General features: G+C 44.0%; 1 protein-coding gene across 1 annotated transcript; it reads left to right on the forward strand.

Moving 5' to 3' along the window:
* The first annotated feature begins 10114 nt into the window (after window positions 1–10114).
* Window positions 10115–10945, forward strand: LOC123075472 (putative glutaredoxin-C2). The gene has a single exon (XM_044498068.1). It carries the CDS (start codon window positions 10577–10579, stop codon window positions 10889–10891), a length of 315 nt encoding a protein of 104 aa, XP_044354003.1. The 5' UTR covers window positions 10115–10576; the 3' UTR covers window positions 10892–10945.
* The last annotated feature ends 1073 nt before the right edge of the window (window positions 10946–12018 follow it).

Consider the following 12018-nt stretch of genomic DNA (forward strand, 5'->3'; position numbering starts at 1 on the left):
TGTGTGCAGTGCAGCTACATAGTTTTGGAAAGCTCATCAAACATATTAACGGTTAGGGACGAAAATGGAGTGAAAACTTTCCGCTTTTCCGGAGGAAAAACGAAAATGGAGAGAAAATATGGAAATGGAAATTTGCAAAATGAAAACAAAAATGGAATTTTTTACGCGGAAATGGAAACAAAACGGAACGTTGTTTTCCGGCGGAACAGACATGGAAACGGAACTTTCCGTTTTCGCGAATATGAAATTTCCATCTTTACTATGGACTTCATGGGCCAGGGTGACCTCCATGTCGCTTTACAAACCCCACGGAAACTCCAAATACATGCTGTCGTCATAAGTACAGACACACCGATTGGCTGCTCTTTGTTTAACCCTTTTCTTGTATACTTTTGTTGCTAATTTTCCATCGCAGATTACAAAATAAGTACATGCAACACAATTCAGAAACCACAAACTGAGCGGGTTTAGATACATTTGTTGCTAATTTCCATCGCAGATTAACAAATTAGTACTGTAGATTGCAACGCCATTCACTTTGTTACAGAAGTCTTGGCATCGAACAGGCATGCGTCATCCTAAGTACAGACACACTGATTCGGTGTTATTTGTGTAACCCTTTATTTTGTATACTTTTGTTGCTAATTTCGGTCGCAGATTAACAAATTAGTACTGTAGATTGCAATGCCATTCAGTAACCTTAAACTGAGTGGGTTTAGATAGTACTCCCTCCGTCCCATAATATAAGAGCGTTTTTGACACTACACTAGTGTCAAAAACGCTCTTATATTATGAGACAGAAGGAGTAGTTGATATAAAGGTCTAAAAGATATGGTAGGTCAAGATTAACCTTCTTTTCATTCTAGGTTCTTTTCGGTAATCTCATCCCTATCACGAGAAATTAAGAGATATGTCAAGACTTCTGTAACAAAGTGAAAAGGTGTTTTTCACTATCAAGTTCGCACACTAGCTAGTTTCAGTGCAATGTAATCCTGGTATCCACGCATAGGATCGGCGGTCTTTTTTGGGAAGTTTGTACCCCTATTTGTTGAAACACTATCCCTCATGACATAGCTTATCATCGCATCCTAAATAGGAAGGTATGTTGCTGACGAGGTAATGGAAATTGATGAGAAATCAAAATTATCTGGATGGGTTTGATTGGACTCTGACTAATGTATGCTATTTCACTTGTTTAATTTCTCTCCTTGGTTTGAATAACGTTAGCATTCATAGAATCTGTCATGACTGTCGAAACAATGTGTGCAATTCTATATGCTATATCCCCGATGCAAAATACAATAGATTCTTGCATGTAATGGTTACCAACCTGATTAGCAGATACTGAGCTTAGCAATGCAAATGTGTAGTGTTCATGTCACAGACTCACAGCCGTAGAACACCAGGTGTTGCAGTCATGTCAGATTGATCTTAATAACTTTTGTCATTTCATTAAAAGAAGGTGTGAAGTTTACAGAAGTGTATTGCAAGATATCCACCCGAACTGCACTGAATCTTCTAAGCTTGACTGCAGTGTGTATAAGTTAATGCATATATGAAGACTTGTTAGTAATGAAGTTTTTTTTCTTTTGGGCCAAAACAGAAGGACACCAGGTGTTGCAGTCATGTCAGATTGATCTTAATAACTCTTGTCATTTCATTAAAAGAAGGTGTGAAGTTTACAGAAGTGTATTGCAAGATATCCACCCGAACTGCACTGAATCTTCTAAGCTTGACTGCAGTGTGTATAAGTTAATGCATATATGAAGACTTGTTAGTAATGAAGTTTTTTTTCTTTTGGGCCAAAACAGAAGGACACCAGGTGTTGCAGTCATGTCAGATTGATCTTAATAACTTTTGTCATTTCATTAAAAGAAGGTGTGAAGTTTACAGAAGTGTATTGCAAGATATCCACCCGAACTGCACTGAATCTTCTAAGCTTGACTGCAGTGTGTATAAGTTAATGCATATATGAAGACTTGTTAGTAATGAAGTTTTTTTTCTTTTGGGCCAAAACAGAAGGAGCTCTGCCTTTGCATTGAAGATAAGGAATTTATCACAGCGACCAGTGGTGTAAAAAAACCTTTGGAAGACAAGTAAGTAGAAATGAGGAGCAGCAACTGGAACAGAAATGACTGGAAGTACAACCTGTGGCAAGGAAACTTCATTTGTGTTCAGAAGGGAAGGCTCAAACGATACAACAAGGTGAGCATGTTGAGTGTTAGTTGTGATATCCATCTTCCACAATAAAACTTACTTATTTTTTTGCAAAAAAAGTACAATCCATCCATCATCACCAGTTCACTACTAGTAGTTCTAGGGGAGATCGTTAGGTGTGATCTGGAGCTAGTTTTCTACTTAATTTGTGGCATCCATTAAATGGAGGGGTTTTAGATGTGATGCATCATGTCCACAACTCTACACAACCAGTATTCCTTCTCACGCACAAATGGCAAAAAACTAGAAATTAGAGTGGATCTAAACCTAGCTTATCAGGACCTGTTAAATCATCAGCTGAAGCACTGATTTAGTTGATACCACAGAAGTTAAGCCTATGATCTCGAAGATTCTTGGCATCATTTTTCTATGTGTGATACTAACAACAAAAGTTCAGCTTGTCAAGAATCTTGATTCTTCTTCATCTTTACTTATTCGAGACACTATTTAAAAATATCAAAGATCAGCCGCTCTCCTTGCCATAGCAAATATTAAAAAATATCAAATACCCACGTGGCGATCGAGGTCTCCTCCTATGAAGAGCTTCTCGCCAATTGGAACACTCCTAACCATGTCCTCTAGGCCTTCCCAGAACTCTTGTTGATCAAGATGCCTACGCAATTTCTGTTTGCAGCCGCCCCTGTGTACCATAGCTTGAAGCCGGTATCCTTCACCTTCTGTCCCCTACATTTAGTTTCTTGGACGCAAAGGTTATCAACACCTCTCCTTACCGTTGCATCCACTAGCTCCCGAAGCTTACCTGTCAGGGACCCTACATTCCAGCCACCTAAGCGGATCCTCCTAGGCCCGGCTAGCTTCCATACCATTCGCACTCGTTGAATCAAATGCGAAGACCCTTGCTCATTTTCCACTACAGCTGGGCGTAGATGTAGCGCGTCACTAAGGATGCGATGCCCCGATCCTCACTCACTTGCCACTGTATCCAGATCAAGATACGGCGCGCCACCGGGGCGGGGGGGGGGGGGAGGGGGTGGTGACGGCCTGACCCTTGCCCATTTGACACCACACCCGGGTCTCGATGTGCCGCGTCGCTAAGAGGGTTACACCCCAATGAAAAACTTTTGTGTTTCATCTCCATATTGAGACAACATAGGCGGAGTTTGATTAGGTGCTATTTGTTTAACTCTTTTTTAATACTTTTGTTGCTAATTTTCCATCGCTGATTACAAAATAAGTACATTGCAACGCAATTCATTAACCACAAACTGAGTGTGTTTAGATAGTAGTTGATATAATGGTCTAAAAGATATGGTAGGTCAAAATTAACCTTTTTATTCTATGTTCTTTCGGTAATCTCACCCCTATCACGGAGTTAAGAGATATCTCAAGGCTTCTGTTACAAAGTGAAAATGTGTTTTCACTATCAAGTTCGAACACTAGCTAAGTTTGACTCTGTGTAATGTAATCCTTTTATCCATGCATAAGGTTGGCGGTCTTTTTTGGGAAGTTTGTGCCCCTATTTGTTGAAAGGACTATCCCATATTACATAGCTTATCGAGGTAACAGAAATTGATGAGAAATCAAAATTCCGTGGATGGGTTTGAGTGGATCTCCTCTGACTAATGTATGCTATTTCACTATGTTTAATTCCTCTCCTTGGTTTGAAACATGTCTGCATGCATAGAATTTGTCATGACTGTCGAAACAATGTGTGCAACTCTATCTGCTATTTGCCGGAATACAAAATATAGTAGATTCTTGCATGTACTGGTTACCAACTTTATTAGCAGATACTGAGCTTAGCAATGCAAATGTGTAGAGTTCATGTCGCAGACTCGCATCCGTAGAACACTAGGTGTTGTAGTCATCTAAGATTGATCTTAATAACCTTTGTCATTTGATTAGAAGAACGTGAAGTTTACATAAGTGTATTGCGAGATATCCACCTGAACTGCACTGAATCTTCTCAGCTTGACTGCAGTGTGTATAAGATATTGCATATATGAAGACTTGTCAATAATGAGCACTTTTTTTAGCTGAAACAGAAGGAGCTCTGCCTTTGCCCTGTGTTTGACCTTTGTAATATCTTCACTGGGTATGACTTCTAAGCTTGACTGCAGTGTTTATAAGATATTGCCAATATGAAGACTTGTCGGTAATGAAGATTTTATCATGGCGATCAGTCGTGTGAAAAATACTTGAGAAAATATGTAAGTAGAAATGAGGAGAAGCAACTGGAACAGAAATGACTGAAACTGCAAGTTGTGGCAAGGAAGCTTCATTTGTGTTCAGGAGGGATGGCTCAAACGATACAACAAGGTGAGCATGTTGAATGTTTGTTGTGATATCTATCTTTCACATTAGACCTTTTATTTTTTCCCAAAAAAATATTGCCCAATCCATCCATCATCACTAGTTCACTACTAGTAGTTCTAAGGGAGATAGTTAGGTGTGATCTGTAGCTAGTTCTGTACTTAATTTTGTGATATCCATTAGATAAAGGGGTTTAGATGTGATGCATCGTGTCCACAACTCCACACAATTGGTATTCCTTCTGATGCACAAATGGCAAAAGCAGCTGATTAGAGTGTATCCAAACCTAGCTTATCAAGGACCTGTTGAATCATCAGCTGAAGCATCGATTCAGTCGATACCACGAAAGTTCAGCCTATCTCGAATCTTGATTCTACACCATTTTTCTATGTGTGATACTGAAAACAAAAGGTCAACCTGTCTCGAATCTTGATTCTTGTTTATCTTACTCGAGACTATTAAAAAATATCAATGGTTAGCAACTCTACTGTCCATAGCTAACTGTATGATTTTGGCCCCTCCCCAAAAGCAAAGATTACAAAAGGTGGTAGAATAGAACCTTTAGACAGAGAACATATATTCTACCCGATTAGCCACATCTCATAGCGATTCCCTTGCACTTCAATTAAGCATGCAATCCTGCGCCGACCACTCCCTCCTCTTTACCCGCCGCGGTCATCTATAAATAAGCACGCTGGGTCATCACTATCATCCAACTCCAAGAAACAACAGCTTACACCAAGTTCAAGTGAAGTGAGCTGATCAGATCGATCGGACACAAAGCCCAAAGAAACAATAGCCTACAGCTAAGCTAGCCACCAATTTGCTCGATCAGCGATGGTGGACAGAGTGACGAATCTGGCGTCGCAGCGGGCGGTGGTGATCTTCGGAGCGAGCACTGCAGTGCAGCTACATAATTTTGGAAAGGTCATCAAACATATTAACGGTCATGATCTTTCAGTTGTACCTCTTTTTGTCATGAAAACAGTAGAAAGGATGCTCTGTAAGAGATAAGCATCCTGAGCAATATTAAAAGAGCTTATTCTTGTTATCTTGTTGTCGCTGCTTAACTAATTTGATGCTTTGCTTAATCTTGCTGGCTGTTGTGCTAAAGCCGTGAGAGAGAATCCACGGTATATATATAACGTTGCTCGGTAAATTGGAGTATATTGTGTCATAGCACACACGTTTTTGTCGGACTTCTGTGTCATAGCACACACAGTGGCTGGTGCGTACGTGCAGTTACGTGTTATCTCAGCCTCAAAATTGAGGTATTAAGCTAGTGTTCACATAGCGCGTGCAGTGCAGCTACTGATTTTGGAAAGGTCGTCGAACATATTAACGGCATGATCTTTCAGTTTTACCCAACGTCTTGAATAGACAATAGTGGGCTATAGCTCCGCGATAGCGCCGCTATTGTTGATTTAGAGGACTGCCGCTATTTAAAACAATGGTTTTACCTGTTGTTGTTATATGACAGGAATGGATGCTTTGTAAGAGATGAGCATCCTGAGCAATATTAAAGGAGTTTTGCTTATCTTTTCATTGCTTAATTTGATTTGATGCTTTGCTTAATTTAGCTGGTTGTTGTGTTAAAACTTTGAGAGAATCTACGGTCTATATAATGCTCCTTAGTAAATGGAGAATATAGTGTCATATCGTACACCTTTTTCGGAGCTATATAATGGTAGTACATAACTGGAGGTAGATGGACTGATTCAGGGAGGTTAGTATGTTTAGGTAGATGCACTGGTCCAGTGAGCTCGGTATGGCACGAGCTCGGTACTAAGGATCTACCTAGGCTGCATTTGGCATCGCAGTGGATCACTTATTCGTCCAATAAATGTTTTTCTGCCTGCCGTCATCCTTCTCTTTTTACACTTTTGTTGCTGATTTTCCGCCACAGATTAGAAAATAAGTGCATTTCAACGCAGTTCAGTAACCACAAACTTAGTGGGTTTAAATAGTAAAATTGATATAAAGGTCTAAAAGAGATACGTCGAGGCTTCTGTAACAAAGTGAACAAGTGTTTTTCATTCTACGTTCTTTTTGGTAATTTCATCCCTATGATGGAGAAATTAAGAGATACGTCGAGGCTTCTGTAACAAAGTGAACAGGTGTTTTTCACTATCAAGTTCGCACACTAACTCAATTTCGGACCAGCAAAGCCTCCTCCCCAAGAAAAGTTTAGTATTCCTTTGCCTCCCGTCGGTGCCGCCGCCGGTCCATCTCGTCTCCGGTGGCCTTAGGGCCATGGCGGCGCGGTGGATCCCGGCCTTTGCCGGCGGGAGGGCTCCGTTTTTAGATGTTTCTTCAAGTTTTGTTAGGGTTTGTGTCCTTCTCAGGAAGACGAGACGGCGGCGGCTCCGTGAAGATGGAATAAGGTCTTTCCCGCCTAGCCCCCATTCCGGTGATGTGTCTAGCATTGTCGGTGGGCGTGTGGAGGTGTGTCTCCGACAGATCTATCCTTGGTGGATTTGCTCGGATCTGGTCGTAGTTCATCTATGTTTGTGTTTCTTCAGGTTGAATCCTTCCGATCTATGCTACTCTTCATCGCCGGCGGTTGCTATTCTGCTGCGCTGGTCCTATGGGGCCTTAGCACGACAACTTCCCGACTGTCTACTACAACAAGTTTTGCCCGGCTCCGACGAGGGAGGGGCGATGACGGTGGCGCGCCTTCGGCTCGCTTTAGTGCTTGTAGTCGTCGCTAGGTGGTCTACGGACCTAGATGTAACTTTTATTATTTCTGGTGTTCGTTGTATAGCCATGATTGAAGATGAATAGATTGGAAGTTTTCTAAAAAAAAAAGTTCGCACACTAACTCCCTCGCAAAAGAAAAGTTCGCACACTAACTAGTTTGAAAGTGTAATGTGGTCCTGGTATCCATGCATAAGATTGAGGTGGTGTTTTTTTCTTTTTTTCGATAAAGGGAATATATTAATATCGCGATGATACCAAATACACCCGGCCTCTGCACCAACAAGATGTCCAAAAACATCAGGGATGCACACAGCCAAGAAATAAAATAAAAAAGAGAAGAAAGAAAACAAAGGCCCCGTCACGATGTTGAACCACTCGCAACAGTAGCACCCTAACCACCATCGAAGACAACACCAGTAATACAAACAAGATTCTCCAAAAGCGACGCCTCCAAGAAGGAAACAAAGCACACGCGTTGTCGTCGCCTAATCGAAGATCTTGGGTTTTCACCCTGGAGAAAGCCCAAGATCCAAAACAATGCCTTCAACAAGGCCATCGCCAGGTACAACCAATGAAGGCCAGACCTTAGATTTACACCCTGGAAACCGTGGCTTGATACTCGAGGAGCACCACCAAGAATGCAGTCCACCTATGTTGCCACCCCCGCTTGCCAAGGTTGCTGCTGCAAGTCGCCAAACACCTGACAAACAGAGAGAACATGTGCCGCATTGTCTTCAACAGAACCAGTACTCTCTCTGCCAATACCAACCTCGGATCGCAGCCACCATGATTTCTCCACCTCTGTCCATTTCATGAAAATCTATATTAAGACATGTCCCATGGTACCGACAAGAAGGCGAAGCTTCGCGCCTCGCCCAAATGAAGCCAATTGGCTGATGATAAGGGCGCGAGCGACCGCATCGATTCCGCTCAAGATATCCAGTAGCGCCCTACGCTAAACTGCGGAAATCTCCGAGAGGAAGCCCGGAACTCGACGGCGGTCAAATCAAGGAGGCAGACTTGAAGCAGATCGACGCCTTGGTGCTCGAAGAACAGCAAGGCCATACCACCTTTATTCTTTGAAGCGGACCAGCAGGCCCCACGCCGCCATCCGCCGCCCAACGGGCCCGACCGCCCCCGACGAAGGAGGAGGCCACCACCACCATGCCCTGGACCGATGCCGCGGACAGTCCTCGTGCCGCCGGACTAGCCCAGGAGTTCCTTGGCGTGCCTTCGTTGGAGACATGGCAATGCAGCAAGCGCAAAAATGGTCATGGTCCGTCTAGGTTGTACTAGATCGGGGGCTCAACACCACCAGCCGGTGTCATCGTCCATCGCCGAAGATGCTCGCCGAGATCTGTTGGTCGTCGCCGTCCCACGCCACCATCGAAACCTTGGCCGGTGCGGGCGCTGCCACTGCTGCGAGATCTGCGCCGCCGCGCCAGGGAGGCCCCCACCACGAGATCCACGCCATCCGTGCTAGGACGTCGGTCGAGGAAGCTCCGCCGCCGCCGCGCCGCCGGGACTTTGCCCAGCTACGATGCCAGCGGCGGCGGGAGGAGGGGCAAGGATGGGGGAGGCTAGCCGGGAGTGGGCGGCGGCGCTCCGGTGCGGCCCGGCGCGGCCGCACGGGAGCGGTGTTACAGGAGCGGTGTTGAAGGCGCTGCCCCTCATGACATAGCCTATCATCCCATCCTGAACAAAGTTTTTTTGCCAGCTCTCCTTTGGTACAATGACAAAATCACCATAGGAACAGTGTCCTGCATATACATGTGAATGAAATTTCCATAAAAGGAAAAGGTACATGCTGAACTTAAGATTTTCTCGTTTAGATTTTACAATCTTCAGTGGTTGGCTGGTTGCTTAACTAAAACCTGGTCTAGAAAGGATAAAAGTACAGTCAAGTCAAGGAATTCGAAATAGTCAAACCGATATCTCTCCCTTTATGATGATCTGGCCGCCAGTTTTCCCGGCACGGAATGTAGGGCATGATAAGAGGAACGACCCCCCCTGTGTTTGGTCTTTGTAATATCATCACTGGGTATGACTTCTGTAATAGGAAGGTATGTTGCCGATGAGGTAATGGAAATTGATGAGAGAAAAATTATCTGGATGGGTTTGATGGCATCTCCTTTGACTAATGTATGTTGTTTCACTATGTTTAATTCCATTCTTTAGTTTGAAACGTGTTTATGCATGCATTGAATTTGTCATGACTGTCTAACAATGTGTGCAACTCTATCTGCAGTCGTGCAAGATTCATCTTAATAACATCTGTCATTTCACTAGATGAACTTGAAGTTCACAGAAGTGTATTGTGAGAAATCAACCGGAACTGCACTGAATCTTCTAAGCTTGAATGCAGTGTTTATAGGATATTTTCCAATATGAAGACTTGTTGGTAATGAAGATTTTATCATGGCGATCAGTAGTGTAAAAATTCGTTGGGAAGAGGGGTAACTAAAAATGAGGAGCATCAATTGGAACAGAATGACTGAAAGTACAGCTTGTGGTAGGGAAGCTTCATTTGTATTCTGGACAGGTATGGCTCAAATGATACAACAAGGTGAGCATGTTGAAAGTTAGTTGTGATATCCATCTTCCACATTAAAAGTTATTTATTTTTTCCAAAATATTTTTGTCCAATCCGTCCATCATCACTAGTTCACTACTTGTAGTTGTCGGGGGGATCGTTAGTGTGTTTTCTACTTAATTTTGTGGTATCCATTAGATAAAGGGGTTTTAGATGTGATGCATCATGTCCACTGGTATTCCTTCTCACGCACAAACGGCAAAACAGGCGATTAGAATGTATCTAAACCTAGCTTATCAGGAACCTGTTGAATCATCAGCTGAAGCATTGATTCAGTTGGTACCACAAAAGTTAAGCCTATCTCGAATCTTGATTCTTAACGCCATATTTCTATGTATGATACTAACAACAAAAGTTCAGCCTGTCCCGAATCTTGATTCTTCTTCATCTTTACTTATTCGAGACCAATCACTATTTAAAAATAAATAACAAGGATCAGCCACTCTCATGGTCATAGCTAACTGTATGATTTTGGCCTCTCTCAATTCTCAAAAGCAAAGATTACAAAAGGTGTGGTAGAATAGAACCTTTAGACAGAGAACATATATTCTTCCCGATTAGCCACATCTCATTCCATTGCACCCCAATCAAGCCTGCAACACTGCGCCGACCACTCCGTCTTTACCCGCCGCAGTCATCTATAAATAAGCACCGTTGGTTCATCACTATCATCCAACTCCAAGAAACCACAGCCTACAGCAAGCTCAAGCGAAGTGAGTTGAGCAGATATATCAATCACAAAGCCCCAAGAACAACAGCATACAGACTAGCCACCAATTCGCTCGATCTGCAATGGCGGAAAGAGTGACGAAGCTGGCATCGCAGCGGGCGGTGGTGATCTTCGGGGTGAGCAACTGCTGCATGTGCCACGCGGTGAAGACGCTCTTCACGGAGCTGGGCGTGAGCTGGGTGGTGCACGAGCTGGACAAGGACCCCCGTGGGAAGGACGTCGAGAGGGCGCTCGCCGGCATGGTCGGACGGAGCCCGCCCGTGCCAGCGGTCTTCATCGGCGGCAGGCTCGTCGGCCCCACAGACAAGGTCATGACGCTGCACCTCAGTGGCCAGCTGGTGCCGCTCCTCCGCCAGGCCGGCGCCCTTTGGCTCTGAACTGAAGAGTCAGGGACAGCAGTGGCTGTGCGTGCGTGCAGTTATGTGTGATCCCTAGGGATCATATAATAGTGCGTGCAGTGCAGCTACATAATTTTGGAAAGGTCATCAAACATATTAAGGGTCATGATCTTTCAGTTGTACCTCTTCTTGTCATATGACAGAAGGAAAGGATGCTTTGTGTTGCTTAATATCAAATGAGCAATATCAAATGAGCTTATGCTTATCTTGTGTTGCTTAATTCGATTTGATGATTTGCTTAATTTAGCTAGCTGTTGTGCTATGGACGTTATATATAGTATCATCTCGCACACGTTTTTCTCGGAGCTATAGAATACTCCGTAGGTAACCGGATTGATTCAGAGAGGTTAGTATGTTGATGTAGATACCTGATCCAGCGAGCTCAGTTTGTTGAGGTAGATGCGCTGGTCCAATTGCTCGGTATGGTACGAGTGCTGATGTGGCACACTGCATTTGAAAGAGACTGTACTTATGGTATAGCGTATTCATATATAGTACTCTCTCTGTAAAGAAATACGGAATCGATAACTCCCGAACGCGCTGCGTTTTGATGTTTCCCTCCGAACGCCTCCTGCGCCGTCAGATTTACAGTACGAATCTTAAATCGGCTGGGTTGCCACGTCACGCAAAAAACTCGTTCGGGCCCGATACTACCGACCCCGAACGCCTCAGTCTGTCTCTCTCTCTCTCTTATCCAAAAACTCGTTCACGCAAAAAACTCGTTTCTCTTTTTTGTTTCTCGATGTATGTTTCGAATTTTGATCTGAATTTTTTAATGGTTATCTTAATGTATGCTGTGAACATGCATGATTTTTTTCAGTTTTTTTCGCAATATTTAAATTTGAATTCCGGCCGCAAGGCACACAGTTACATGCAAACGTGCATGTCACTTGATCTGGTTGGCCCAACCACACCTTTGCTCTCTTTGCTGCGCATTCTCGCCGCCGTCGCCAACATCGACCGCAGATCAGCTCCCGCCCGACCACCGCCTCCGCCGCGCGCATCGACGGCGACCGCGGGACGAGGAGGCAAGCAGTTCCCTCGACGCCCTCGCGTGGGGAGCATGGCAAGCCTGCGGCAGGCGCGCGGGGAGGAGCCCCGTAGGT

The sequence above is a fragment of the Triticum aestivum genome, chromosome 3D, assembly GCF_018294505.1.
Source record: "Triticum aestivum cultivar Chinese Spring chromosome 3D, IWGSC CS RefSeq v2.1, whole genome shotgun sequence".
NCBI classification, from domain to species: domain Eukaryota; kingdom Viridiplantae; phylum Streptophyta; class Magnoliopsida; order Poales; family Poaceae; genus Triticum; species Triticum aestivum.

Excerpts from the sequence above, each read along its gene's own strand:
- LOC123075472 (XM_044498068.1), top strand. The coding sequence starts at position 10,577 with ATGGCGGAAAGAGTGACGAAGCTGGCATCGCAGCGGGCGGTGGTGATC.